At 41.9% G+C, this 13156-nt stretch overlaps 1 protein-coding gene across 2 annotated transcripts in view; it reads right to left on the bottom strand.

Annotated features, from left to right (window-relative positions):
• The window catches only part of DCX (doublecortin), a 158829-nt gene that overhangs the window by 29529 nt on the left and 116144 nt on the right, over window positions 1-13156 (bottom strand). The window contains exons 4-5 of one of the 2 annotated variants that reach the window (XM_006873252.1): window positions 9417-9519; window positions 8043-8165 (exon numbers count right to left, since the gene is read on the bottom strand). In XM_006873252.1, coding sequence (XP_006873314.1) covers window positions 8043-8165; window positions 9417-9519 — 226 coding nt within the window. Of the gene's footprint in view, window positions 1-8027; window positions 8166-9416; window positions 9520-13156 lie in introns of both variants that reach the window. The other variant, XM_006873251.1, reaches the window with a different exon arrangement.

Consider the following 13156-nt stretch of genomic DNA (forward strand, 5'->3'; position numbering starts at 1 on the left):
CACCTCATCTTTCTCCCACGGAACAGCTGGTAGTATCGAACTGCTGACCGTGAGATTACCAGCCTGATTCATAACCACTACGCTACACACTACCATATCCCATGCTTTCTCAGTACTCAGTGGTCTGTATTATACCGCGTGTACCAATCATTTCTTAAGCGGCTCTCGCACAACAGGAAGGTTGCCTTAGCTCTGGGAGCAGTTGTTCCACTTATACTGGACACAAGCTGTGGTTCTAGAAAGAATCAGAATTGGGGAGGAGAAGGTTAAGAGACGTTTTTTCTACTCCCACAGCTCTGCCAAGGGCACCACTTCCCCCTAGGAATGACAGTAGGGGAGCTGATGGAATGTCTAGGGTAGAGCACTGAAAACAAAGACACCTAATTACTCATGGCGCTGAGCTCAATGCTGCACAAAGAGAATGACACAGACACCAGCTCCACCTCCAGCCTCCTCATATCCCTGGACTGGGAGGGGGAAGGGAGGAGGGGTGCAGAGAAACAGAGAAGCAGAGATCTTTGGATTCACAAGACTGGGGATCCAGGAACCTGCCTCAAATCAGTGGAACACTGCAAAGAATGCCTGCCAAGAATTCAACAGAATTGGCTCCTGGGTTCTAAATGTGTGTGACACTGGGACGAACACAAGACATTGAACCTCTTTGTAACTTACTTCCCCAATCTGAAAAAAAACACACAATGGAAAATGGTGCTGCAAGTTAATGTGCTGGACTGCCAAGGTCAGTTTGCACTGCAAAGTTGGTGGTTCAAGCTCACCAGCTGCTCCTTAGAAACATTATACAGGGTTACTATGGGTTGGAACTGGCTGAATCTGGACGGTACTTAACAACAGCAATTATGAGGGACAACTGAGATGATGATTTGGAGATACTTTGCAATGTTCACACCATTTAATACATATAAGGGATTGTTATCTTGAGCCTTTCTTTGCTGGAAATGAAAAATATTCTTACGCTGCCTAACTCAGTAACTATAGTCACATCTGGTTTTTGAGCACTTCATGTGTGGTTAGACAGAATTGAAATGTCTGTAAGTATAAAGCACAACTCAATTTCAAAAGAATGTAAATGATTTCATTAATGATTCCTCATACTAGTGACCATCTAACGGCATAGTGGGTTATTTATGCATTGGGCTGTCAACCACAAGGTCAACAGTTCAAGGCCACTATCTGCTCTGATAGCGTAGTGGTTACGAATCAGGCTGCAAGCTGCAAGGTCAGCAATTCGAAACTACCAGCTGTTCTGCTGGAGAAAGATGAGGCTTTCTGCTCCCGTAAAGATTTACAGCCTCGGAAACCCTGTACAGGGTCGCTATGAGTCAGAACCGACTCCATGGCACATAACAACAACAACAACATCTACTCCTCAAGAGAATGAAGAGGCTTTCTGCTCCTGTAAAGACTGACAACCTTGGAAATCCTACATAGGGTCACGATGAGTTGGAATGAACTCAGTGGCAGTTAATTTGGTTAGGGTGTAACTATTGTTCTCTCCCAGTATGGAGTAAAGAAGAGTGAAGAAAATCAAAGACTCAAAGAAACAATTAGTGCAAAGGACTAATAGACTGTGTGAACCACAGCCTCTACTACCCAAAGACCAGAAGAATTAGATGGTGCCTGGCCACCACTACAGATAGGGACTACAGAAGGTCCTGGGCAGAAAGGGAGAAAATTGTAGAGCAAAATTCAAAACCATAAAAAAGGATCAGACTTACTGTTCTGATGACTGATGAAACCCCTGAGTCTATGATCCTTAGACATTGTTCAAACCTATAAGTGAACCCACCCTCAGGGATAGATAACCTTTCAGCCAAATAGCAGACATAACTATAAAGTGAAGAATAGCAATAACGAGGAATGCTCCATGGAGAACAATTAACCATAGGAGACCAAAGGCCAGCATTTGCCTCCAAACAAAATTCAGAAGGCAGAAAGGGGCAGGAAAGAAGGCTAAATAGATGCAAGGAACTCAAGGAAGAAGTGGGAAGACTGCTGTTACGTTGAGGCGATTGCAACTAACATCATGAAACAAAATGTATATAAGTTGTTGGATGGAAAACTACCTTGCTCTGTAAACTTGCACCCAAATCACGATAAATAGAAAACAAGAACACCACCTTTTTTTCTTATATCAATTACATGTTGAAATGGTAACATTTTGAATATATTGAGTTAAAATAACATAGACTGCCAAAATTAATGTATTTATTTTTACTTTATTAATCTGTCTACTTGTTGTTTTAAGTGCCTTCCAGTGGGTTCTGACCCATAGTGACTTTGTATACAGTTTCCACTGAGCAGCTGGTGAGTTTGGATTGCCAACCTTGTAGTTAGCAGTTCAGTACTTTTACTACAGCACCACACCAGGACTCATAGATAGTTTAAAATTACATAGATGCCTTGTACTTGTGGTTCACATTATATTTCTATTGGACAGTTCCATTTAGGAAGGTCAGAATGGCTAGGTCCCTCCATCTTTAGGCATGTTCAGTTCATAAAAGAAGGGCTCTAGGATACAACTCCCCCCATAAACCTCCCTTGACATCCAGCACGCCCTTTCAAGGGCTGTATATTTTAGTAGAAAAGTCATTCTTTGGATGTTTGCAACTTGGGGAGATTTGACTTTCAGGAATAGGTGCACATGGGTTGGGGGAAGGTGGATCAGGAATCTTGGGTTGCTACAACAAAGCCTTACTGTTGAAGAACAGCAAACTAATTATCTCATTGCAATTCTCTCAGCCCACCAGTGTGGGTAATTAGCTTCCTTGGGGGCTCCTTATAAAAAAGGGGGGGAGAAAGAAAAGAAAAGATTCCTTCCCAGCAACTAGCTACTTTGTCCTTTTAATTCAATTCAATTCAATTGGGGGTAGTTACATAAAGGGAAAAAATTAACACATTAATGGCTGAAATGGAAACAGTGAAAGACCCTGCAAATGTCTTCCTTTTCTTCTGCAGAAGCCATGATTACCTTTGCCCATCAAATTTGCCAAGTTCTGGGTTAATCAAAATGTAGCACTGCATGAATTGTCCTCAATCCCATAAGAGTCTTGGTCTTGGCCTACTTTATAGAAGGCTTAGCTAATGCAACATGAAATCTAAGAGCGTATCAGCTCTGCCCAGCGCAGCACTGTAGGATAAGCATTAGTCAGCTCGTTGCAAACTAGTAGGTTCTAATCCACCAGTGGTGGTTATGTGCCGTGGAGTCGGTTCGGACTCATAGCAACCCTGTATAGGGTTTCCGAGGCTGTAAATCTTTATGGGAGCAGAAAGCCTCATCTTTCTCCAGCGGAACAGCTGGTAGTTTCTAACTGCTGACCTTGCGGTTCGCAGCCTGATTTGTAACCACTACGTTAACTCCTTTGAAATCGTATACAAGGTCCCTATGAGTCAGAACCCATTGGAGGGCACTTAACAACAACAACAACAGCATAGAAATACTATGTTGTTATTGTTAAGTGCCTTCAGTCAGTTCCAACTGATAGAGACCCTGTATAAGGTTTCCGAGGAGAGGAGTGGCTGGTATGTTTGAATTGCTGACCTTGTGGTCTAGTGTTTATCCTACAACTCCACACCAGCAATATTGTATGAAAACCAAATACTTCCTTAATTCGAGTTTAGGATTTAGCAATATACATTTCATTTGGGACAAACCTGATATTGCCAGGAGTGGGTATTGAACTTGAAGGGATTAAAGTAGAAGAATTTTGATTTATGGATGGGGCAGAAGAGGAAAGGGCAATTTAAATACTAAGGAATCAAATTATGATGCAAATACCAGACAAAATAGCTTCAATTTACTAAACCTCAAGTCAAACTGAACCCAGATATTCACTAAACCATGAATTGGATAAAATATATACATATATTTAAAATCTAGCAAGCTTGTTCAAACCAGACCCAAACCTATATATTTTCTAATGAACTAGAACATCAAAACATTCCTTTAACTGAATTTAAACTGAGCCAATGTTTCGTTTGGTTTAAGTCCCTGCTAAATAGGAACATTTTTGGCTTTCTTTTGCCTTTAAAGGAAGGTAGTTAAAATTCTCTGGAAATGGTCTGTCTTCCACAACCTTAGATTCAACTCAGGTCGAATGAAGGTATGGAAACTGTATTAGAGCTGAAATTCTGAACATTAGGTTTTCAGAAGGCTTTAGTTTACAGTGAGAGCCCTAAATCAAGGGTTCAAACTCACCAGCCACTCCTCATTTCCCTAGACAGGGTCTCTATGAGTCGGAAGTGACTCAATGGCACTTAATAACAACCATGTCCTTAAGTACTGGAATGCTAACCACAAATTTGGCAGTTCAAGTCTATCAGCCCCTCTGTGGGAGAGAGATAAGGCTATCTGTTCCCATAAAGATTTACAGCCTAAGAGACCATATATAGGGTCTGTATGACTTAGAATCAGGTCTATGACAGTGGATTTGGTTTGGTTTGGTTACCATGACCTAGAAAAGGACAAAGAATGTTAACCACATTCATTATTATTATTCTTTATTTGAAAGTATACTAACTTGCATAAGGAGCTCTGGTAGCGTAGTGGTTACAAATCGGGCTGCGAACCGCAAGGTCAGCAGTTCGAAACTACCAGCCACTCAGCGGGAGAAAGATGAGGCTTTCTGCTCCCGTAAAGATTTACAGCATCAGAAACCCTGTACAGGGTCGCTATGGGTCGGAACCGACTTGACGGCACTCAACAATAACAACAACAACTTGCATATGTCCCTTGCTCAGAAAAATACTGAAATTTTAGGAAACAATTCTTTCTTCCTAAATCTCAAGTGGAAAAAGTGTGTGCTGATGGAAAACTGCATTGTCTATACCTCATCCTTCTGGTTATCTGAGTATGTATGATTTGTAGGACCTGTTTTATGGCTGTAGATTATAAATAATGGATAATAATAGAAAAGTATCCTTATGGACATGGACATTATATCATGTCCATAGAGGAAACCAATGTGTAGAGGAGGTAAGAAATTTGCCCTAAGTCACAAAGCTAAGAAGTGATGTCGTTGTCCTATGTAGAAAGATATCTCTGCTTCCTCTTTCATATCCTTCTGACCTCCCAACTTGGATTTGTCCTGACTAAGGAGTGTGGGTAGGAGATGACATGGGTATGGCAAACCCAAACCTTTTCTAAAGTAAGCCCAAGGCCAACTTTGCCCCTAAAATATGTTGACTGCATGGGTGGCTTGGACTCAGCTCTAACCAAATTACCATGGAATGGGCAAAGGTTATGTTAATGAATTTCCCCTGCAGCTCTTTGTAACTGAAATTATGTGGAGGTTCTAGACACATCATCTGAGATGACCCAAACATTTTGGAAATTGTCATAAAGGCTGTCTAGGCTAGGATTTGACTGCTCACGGACTATCTGAAATAACGATTCCAATTCTGTCTACTGAGAACACCATTTTTCATTGTTTATTGATAGGGAGAAGGATTCTGTAATTGTAATACTTATCCAGTAATATCCCTTCGTCCCTTGCAAACTAGTTGCCCTGTTTATGTTGTGAAAAAGAAGGTGTTGTGAAGGAGCAAGAACAGATATTGCCTGCCTAAGACTGAGTTGGAACCTATTATAATTGCTTTCAATATGAAAAATATTCATTAAGTTCTAATGTATTGCTGCTGTCTCTAACATCTTCAAACCAATGAGGTCTATATTTTGTAGAAGAAGGGGACTTTAGTACATTGCATACTGGAAATCATCTGGGTAGCTGGGTAGCTCAAATGTTTAAGCATTCAACTACTAGCTGGAAGGTTGGTGGGTTTGAACCCACCCAGAAGCATCTTGGAAGACAGGCCTGGTAATCTATTTCTGAAAGGTTACAGCCCTGAAAGCTAGATGGAGCTGATCTCGTCTTATACACATGGGGTTACCATGAGTTGGAAACAGCTCCATGGCAACTAACAACAATAACTAAACTATGTTTAATTACAGGTGGTTGTGTTCTTGTGTGCTGAGCAAGCTCCAAATGAATACAGTCTGAAAATAGAACTTATTTATTGTCTTCAATATGCTGCCACTTGTACATTTCTAACTAATGGATTATATTGTTGTTGGTAAGTGCTGTGTAGACGATTTCGACCCATAGTGACCCTGTATAGTATTATTGTTCCTTCAACAAGCATTACCTAAAAACTTGCTGGGTCTCTAGCACCATGCTATGTGAAAAATGTACTTTTATGCATTGATTCATCTACAATCATTAACTGAGCATCTACTAGGGCCCAGGCAATATGCTTATATAGTGATACAAAACTGGACACAAAGATGACCATGACAACTTTCCCTCAAAAGCTTTTAGTTGTATTTAGTTGGGGAAATAGACAGGTAAGCACATACTTTATAACACAGTGTGGTGCATGTTATCCCAGAGTTGAGATTAACATGGAATTCCATGGTATTGCAGAGAATGAAAAAAGTGTCTATATATGAGGTTTTACAGGGTGAATAGGAATTTTCATGCAAAGAAGAGTGGTAGGGTAGGGGAGTTGCATTCCAGATTGGGATAGGAAGGAAAAGGGTGTGCAAAGACAAGGAAGTATAAAAAGTTTGAACTGTCTTTTAAAACTTTAATTCCTTCAACTTGAGTCCTGGAGTCCTGGTGTGGCACTGAATACTAACGGAAAGGTCGGCAGTCTAAACCCACCAGCGGCTCCTTGGAAACCTTATACAAGGTTGGAACCAATGCAACAGCACTTAACAACAACTACCTGAGTCCTAATGTATGATAAGCCCTGGACAGCTAACCATGAGGCCGGCAGTTCAAACCCACCAGCTGCTCCTCAGAAACACTACACAGAGTCACTATGAGTCAGAACCGACTCAGTGGCACTTAAAAACAACAAACAACCTTAAAATAAAGAGATCACTGGTGATATTCATTGTCTTGGCAGTGGTAGGCAGGTCAGACAGGTTCTTTTTCTAGGAACCATGAATTTCAGTGTCAACAGAAAAAGTTCAGGCTACTCAACTTTCCCCAAATTAAAGGAGAGATACAAGGCCCTTCTCTTTCTCTAAGGCTCTTGGGTAAGGCTCATGGTAGACCCTAAACCTTGGAAAGATAAACTCATAAGTCTTCTGTACCATAACATTTCCTTAGTGTAAAGAACTCAAATGGTCTATTTATGAGTCTACTAAGCATTTGAACTTGGACTTCCATGGTATTTTATTTGTAACATTTGCTACACACACATGGAAGGCATTGCCTTTTAGATCGGTGTCACCCAAAAAGTAGACCAAAGACAAGATTAGGAGCTCATATCAGAATGCAAATCAACACACTGCTTCCTACATCAATACTATTTTGCTATGAAAAGAAAAATTAAGCTGAGCTAAATGGTTTGCTCAGAGGCGTAATTGATTTACACTTGTCACAAACTCCTAATCTCATCATAAATGGATAACAGAAAGTTCATGGGGTGGCAGTGGTCCATGGGCCACATTTGAATGACACTTTTAGATCACTCACTATCTACTAAATAAAATCCATTATGACAAATCTCAATTCTTTTCAGAACCTGGTCTAGGCTTTCTTTTCTCATTGTGCAAATGATGCGATTTATCCTGTTCCCCTTTTTATTTTGGCTTCTAAGAGATACAAAGCCAAATTTGAAGCACAAGTGCATCAACTCTGCTGATACTTTCGGATGGCATTCGTGTTTTTGATTGTGATTTTTTTATTTCTAATTTATCTCTGACTTGATTTCATTGAGTAAAATTTTTGCCAGATGATGTTGAAGATGATAACAATGATGACAATCATGATAACAAGCATTATAGACCAAATTTCTGGTATGCATCCATTTCCATAGAATAAGGACCATGGCTATGTCTCCATGATTCCATACAAGTTTGCCTGTTTGCTTATCTGAATTTATAGAATTGGTATCATGGAGACATAGTGGTGTATATGTGGAACTCATTCCTCTGCATGCAAAGGATGTCTGTCTCCATAAATGAAGTCAGCATGCACAGTTAGGAGAAGGGCACTCACCGTCTTGGTCGTTACCTGAGTCAGCTGGAGACTTGCTCCGGCGCATAGGACCAGGGCTCTTGGCTGAACTTTTCTGAGGAGTTGGGGATGCCTTTGGCCCAGCTGTGGCTGATGGGTTTCCTTTCATGACTCGACACTCTGGGGGAAAAGCACACAGACAGCTTAGCAGAGCCAGGGAAAACTGAGTTCCCTGGGAACTGGAACCATAGGTCAAAGCACTTAAGTGGCCTACATGGTACTAATTGTTTAAAGGGATGATGGTTCTGGGATGAGGTGTATAAGACAATTTTTCAAAAGTCACCTGGTCTAAGTCTGATGTTTAAATCCCTTGATAATAGAAACAAGGGAAGGAATTTCAAAAGCAAGTTGAGTCAATAATTCAATAGTCAGCTCAATCATTTGCATTCAACATAGTCATGCCTCAGGATGTTGACATAAATGTAATCAATTTTATTCCAACCAGTTGCCTTGGAGAAGAGATTGACAGCTCAGCGATTGCAGCTACACGGATGAAACATCCATGAGTAATTTAAAAGTGGGGCAGGGAGTTACCATTTATTGTTGTGTTGCCATGCATTGTTATTGGCACTCTATGAATGTCATGTTATTTTATGTGTTATGCACATTACAGTTCTAAGTTTTCAATGCACATTATCCTAATCAGTGGTGCAGTGGGTTAAGCATTGGGCTGATAGCCTTTGGTTTTGTCACCTATTTCAGGGTATTGGCCACTTGAGTTTGTAATGTCTATGTTAGTAAATATCCTTTGTTTTTTTCACACTCTACTCTTCCTAAGAAGGAAGGATATACTGGATGTGTCTTTACATGATGATCATGTGTGAAGTAATTCACCATTAATGTATACCTGGAGCTTGGACTCATGCATAAGGAGAAGGGTAGATGTACAGCTCCTTTCTGAGGTTAAAACCCTCTGGAATCCTGAATCACATAGCAGAAGGAAACGGGACAGCAAACCCAAAGGTGGGAATAGTGAACATTTTGACACTAAGAATACAAGTGGAACCATCAACATATACCTAATAGCTAGAGGGTGTTGACTAGAAAAAAAGTTTAAGTGAAATACCCATGCAGTTTTTATTGCATATGCTCATTCCTGTAGCATTATTGGCTCTGTCATCCCATATGACACAATATATGGCTCAAGAAATATGGCCACTACTGACTGGGACAGATGGTGAGTTTTATTGAGTCTGAAGGCACCTGGGACATCCAGTCAACCATGTATCCAAATGTACAGGATGAAGACTAATAAAATTTTCCATTGAGGAACGATGCATGAAAGTTCTCCAGGACATATGAAACCGAATAAATCCTAAGGGATAGACCAGGGGGGACAATGGAGCAGTAAAATTGAGGGGTCGTCCTTACCATTTTCATCCAGAGAAAAATCATCTTGAGCATAGCGAAATTTTTCAGGACCACAGGCAATAAACACATCATCATCACCAAAGAAATCATGGAGACAGGTTACCTATGGAGAAAGCAGAAACATTGGATTGGTATTTCATGATCTTGTGACAATGAACTAAACACCATGTTGACAGGAAAAAACAACAAACACTCTACTTGTGGTCCATCATTTCCAGCTCCCAGGGATCTCCTTTTTTTCAAAGTAACTACCACACTCAGTCTGCCCAGTGGTCCATGGTGGTGGTGATGGTAGTGGTGTGCTGTGGACTTGGTTCTGACTCACAGCAATCCTGTATAGGATTTCCAAGGCTGTAAATCTTTACAGGAGCAGAAAGCCTCCTCTTTCTCCCACAAAGTGGCTGGTATATTCAAACAGCTGACTTTGCAGTTAGCAACCCAGCTCATAACCCACTATGCTACCAGAGTTCCTAGTGAGGCATTATAGACTGAGTGCTACTGTCTTTCAGTGTTTCCACTGCATCAAGATTAAGAATGAGACCATCTCCAAATGGAATGTCCCCCTTTGAAAGCAAACTGGCAGGAAATGGTCCTACAAATACCACTTTCGACTCTCAGAGACAGGGTGCTCCTGGTCTAACTCTGGGACCAAAGATCTATGTTGACGCCAATGAGAAAGATCTTGTGTAACCTATGAGAAGATACTGTGGCTAACACAGAGGGAAGTTCCTCTCTTCTTTTGCATGAGTTCTGAAAGAAGGACACACAAAAATTGGACTTGAGCTAAAAATGTTGTTGTTGAGTGCCATCAAGTCAATTCTGAGCCACAGTGACCCTGTTAAGGGTTTCTGAGGAGCAGCTGGTGAGTTTGAATCACCGACCTTGCAGTTCAAACTGACGCATTAGCCCAAAGCACCACACCAGGACTCCTGAGCTAAAAATAGGTTGTTATAAAATGCCGTCAAGTCAGGTCCAACTCATTGTTGTTGTTGTTAAGTGCCGTCGAGTCGGTTCCGACCCATAGCAACCCTGTACAGGGTTTCCGAGGGTGTAAATCTTTACGGGAGTAGAAAGCCTCATCTTTCTCCCACGGAACCACTGGTAGTTTTGAACTGCTGACCTTGTGGTTCACAGTCCGATTTGTAACCACTATGCTACCAGAGCTCCCGTATAGACCCTGTATAGAGTTTCTGAGGAGCGGGAGATGAATTCGAACCACCAACCTTGATGTCCAGTGCTTATCCTACAGCACCACACCAGGACTCCAAGAACTTCGTTGTTGTTGTTGTTTTTGTTAAGTGTTATCAAGTCGATTCCAATTTATAGCGACTCTGCATAGGGTTTTCAAGGAGTAACTGGTGAGTTTGAACCACCGACCTTGTGGTTCAAACCGACCTTGCAGTACAGTGACACACCAGGACTCCAAAATCGACAGCACCTGATATTCCCAGGCAGTCTCTCCCATCCAAGTACTAATCAGGCCCGACTGTGCTTAGCTTCCAAGATCAGATGAGATCGGGTGCATTCAGGGTCCATAGTCCAAGAACCTTGCCCATAATACCATTCTTCCCTGTGGAACCAGGAGGGGAAAACTGTGCAGACCATTTCAAACTTCATCAAGAGCCCCAATATGGTTAAGGCTCTACTGTTAAAGCCATGTTCCCAGGATCTTTCCTGCCCTCTAATGCCCTATGCATTGCTGCTTCTCCACAATAGAAAGACAGTTTCCTCAACCCCTTTTATGGACAAAGAAACCAGCGTCCTTGGGAAAGTATGTTGCTCCTTACTGTCTCTCCACTTCTCGGCTTTCGTAATTACATCTGATAATTAGTCCAGCACATCAGGGAACCCCCAGGAGAAACCATAGAGTCAAAACATGCTTATCCCTATCCATAGCTTGAAAGTGCTCAAAGCCTCTAATTGTTTTAAGCTTCCCATTCAAGCTGCCAGGAATGGCTTTGCAAAGGCAGAGTGTTCACAAACTCACAACAGCTTGCTGAGTTGAGAGCAATATGTTACATTTGAAAAATGTTTATATTAATAACATCATCTCCCACCCAGGGTCTATTCAATCCCTGTTCCCCCAGCCAAGATGATTGCAAGCCTTACACAAAGGGAGAGATACTTAAAGAGTATCCCCATTGTCTCAGACTTCCAATCATCCAAGAGGTGCTAAAAGAGAGGAGGGAGACTTGGAGGACAGCCAGGGTTGTTCCCATTATTTCTGTTCCCGTCCTTGGGTCCTGACCTCATCAAATAGGCCAGCACTCTTCTTCAGGCCACTTGTCCCTCACCCACTTATAACACATGTAATGGCAATCAGAGTTACTCTAATTGAATGTTTTCTCTGTGACAGGCATTCATCTAAGTACTTCAATTCATTATCTCATTTCACTCTTACAACAAACCCTAGAGGTAGGCATTATTGTCAACCCTATTCTACAGATAAGAAAACCAAGACTCAGAGACACTAAGTATATTATCCAGGTGGAAAGTGGGGAAACTCAGATCCATCCGACTCCAAAGCCTATGATTTTAATCACCCAGCAAGACAAAGTACTTACGTAGAGTTCAGGCACTGGGGTTACAAAGATGAATAAGACTCAGTCCATGAATGTGTGGTGCTCACAGTCTGATGGGGTGAGTGATACTGAAACAGAGCATTTCAATTTTGGTGAGGACTAGGCTCCATGGAAGCTGTTAATTACCATATCCAAGTGTCCCAGTCGTTGGCTGCCACTGCTAATTCCATAAGCATCCTGAATATTGTCCTGGTAGCAGATCTGCTGGCAGGGGTTACATGGCTTTGAGCTCTACTGTAGTCTCCCATTGATATCTTGGACCTTGACTCAATAAAATATGGATAATTTTGATTCAACCCTGGACCTCTGAATTGATTATCTCTTGCCACTTCCTTGACCCTGAAGATCTCAGTTATATTGTCTTGTTCAAGACTGCAACTTGACCCTAACTGGCTGCCTTTAGTTTGGGTCATGAGTGAGGAAACTCTCACCCTTGGGTGTCCCTCTGCTAGTGGTCTCTAGGATTTGAAATACTTCCAAATGATACTTCTTTTAAGACTTGCTTGCATCTTCATGTGTATCTACCCAGTTCTCCACATTAGATCATAGGTTTTCTGAATGTAAAGGCCAAGTTTATCCCTCCCCCTGTCTGTCTCTCCTCATGGTTCCTATTGATGTTAAGTGCCATTGAGTCCATTCTCAACCCATAGTGACCCTGCATAGGGCTTCCTAGGAGCAGCTGGTGAGTTTGAACTGCCGATCCTGCAGTTCAAATAGACTTTGCAGTCCAGTGCGTTAACCAACAGGGCCACACCAGGACTTCTCATGGTTCCTGTTGTTGTTATGTGCTGTGAAGTCGGTTCTGACTCATAGTGACCCTGTACAGGGTTTCCGAGGCTGTAAATCTTTACAGGAGCAAAAAAGCCTCATCTATCTCCTGTGGAACAGCTGGTAGTTTTGAACTGCTGACCTTGCGGCTCCCAGCCCGATTTGTAACCACTACGCTTCCAGAGCTCCTTCATGGTTCCTGTTGTTGTTAGGTGCCATCGAGTTGGTACCAACCCATAGCGACCCTATGTGTAGCAGAACTAAACACTGCCCGATCCTGGGCCAACCTCATTACTGTTGCCACGCTTGAGTCCATCGATGCTGCCACTTGGCCAATCCATCTCATTGGGGGTCTTCCTCTTTTTCTCTGACCTTACCAAACATGATATC

This window comes from Chrysochloris asiatica, unplaced genomic scaffold (genome assembly GCF_000296735.1).
Source record: "Chrysochloris asiatica unplaced genomic scaffold, ChrAsi1.0 scaffold00231, whole genome shotgun sequence".
In the NCBI taxonomy this organism is placed as follows: Eukaryota; Metazoa; Chordata; class Mammalia; order Afrosoricida; family Chrysochloridae; genus Chrysochloris; species Chrysochloris asiatica.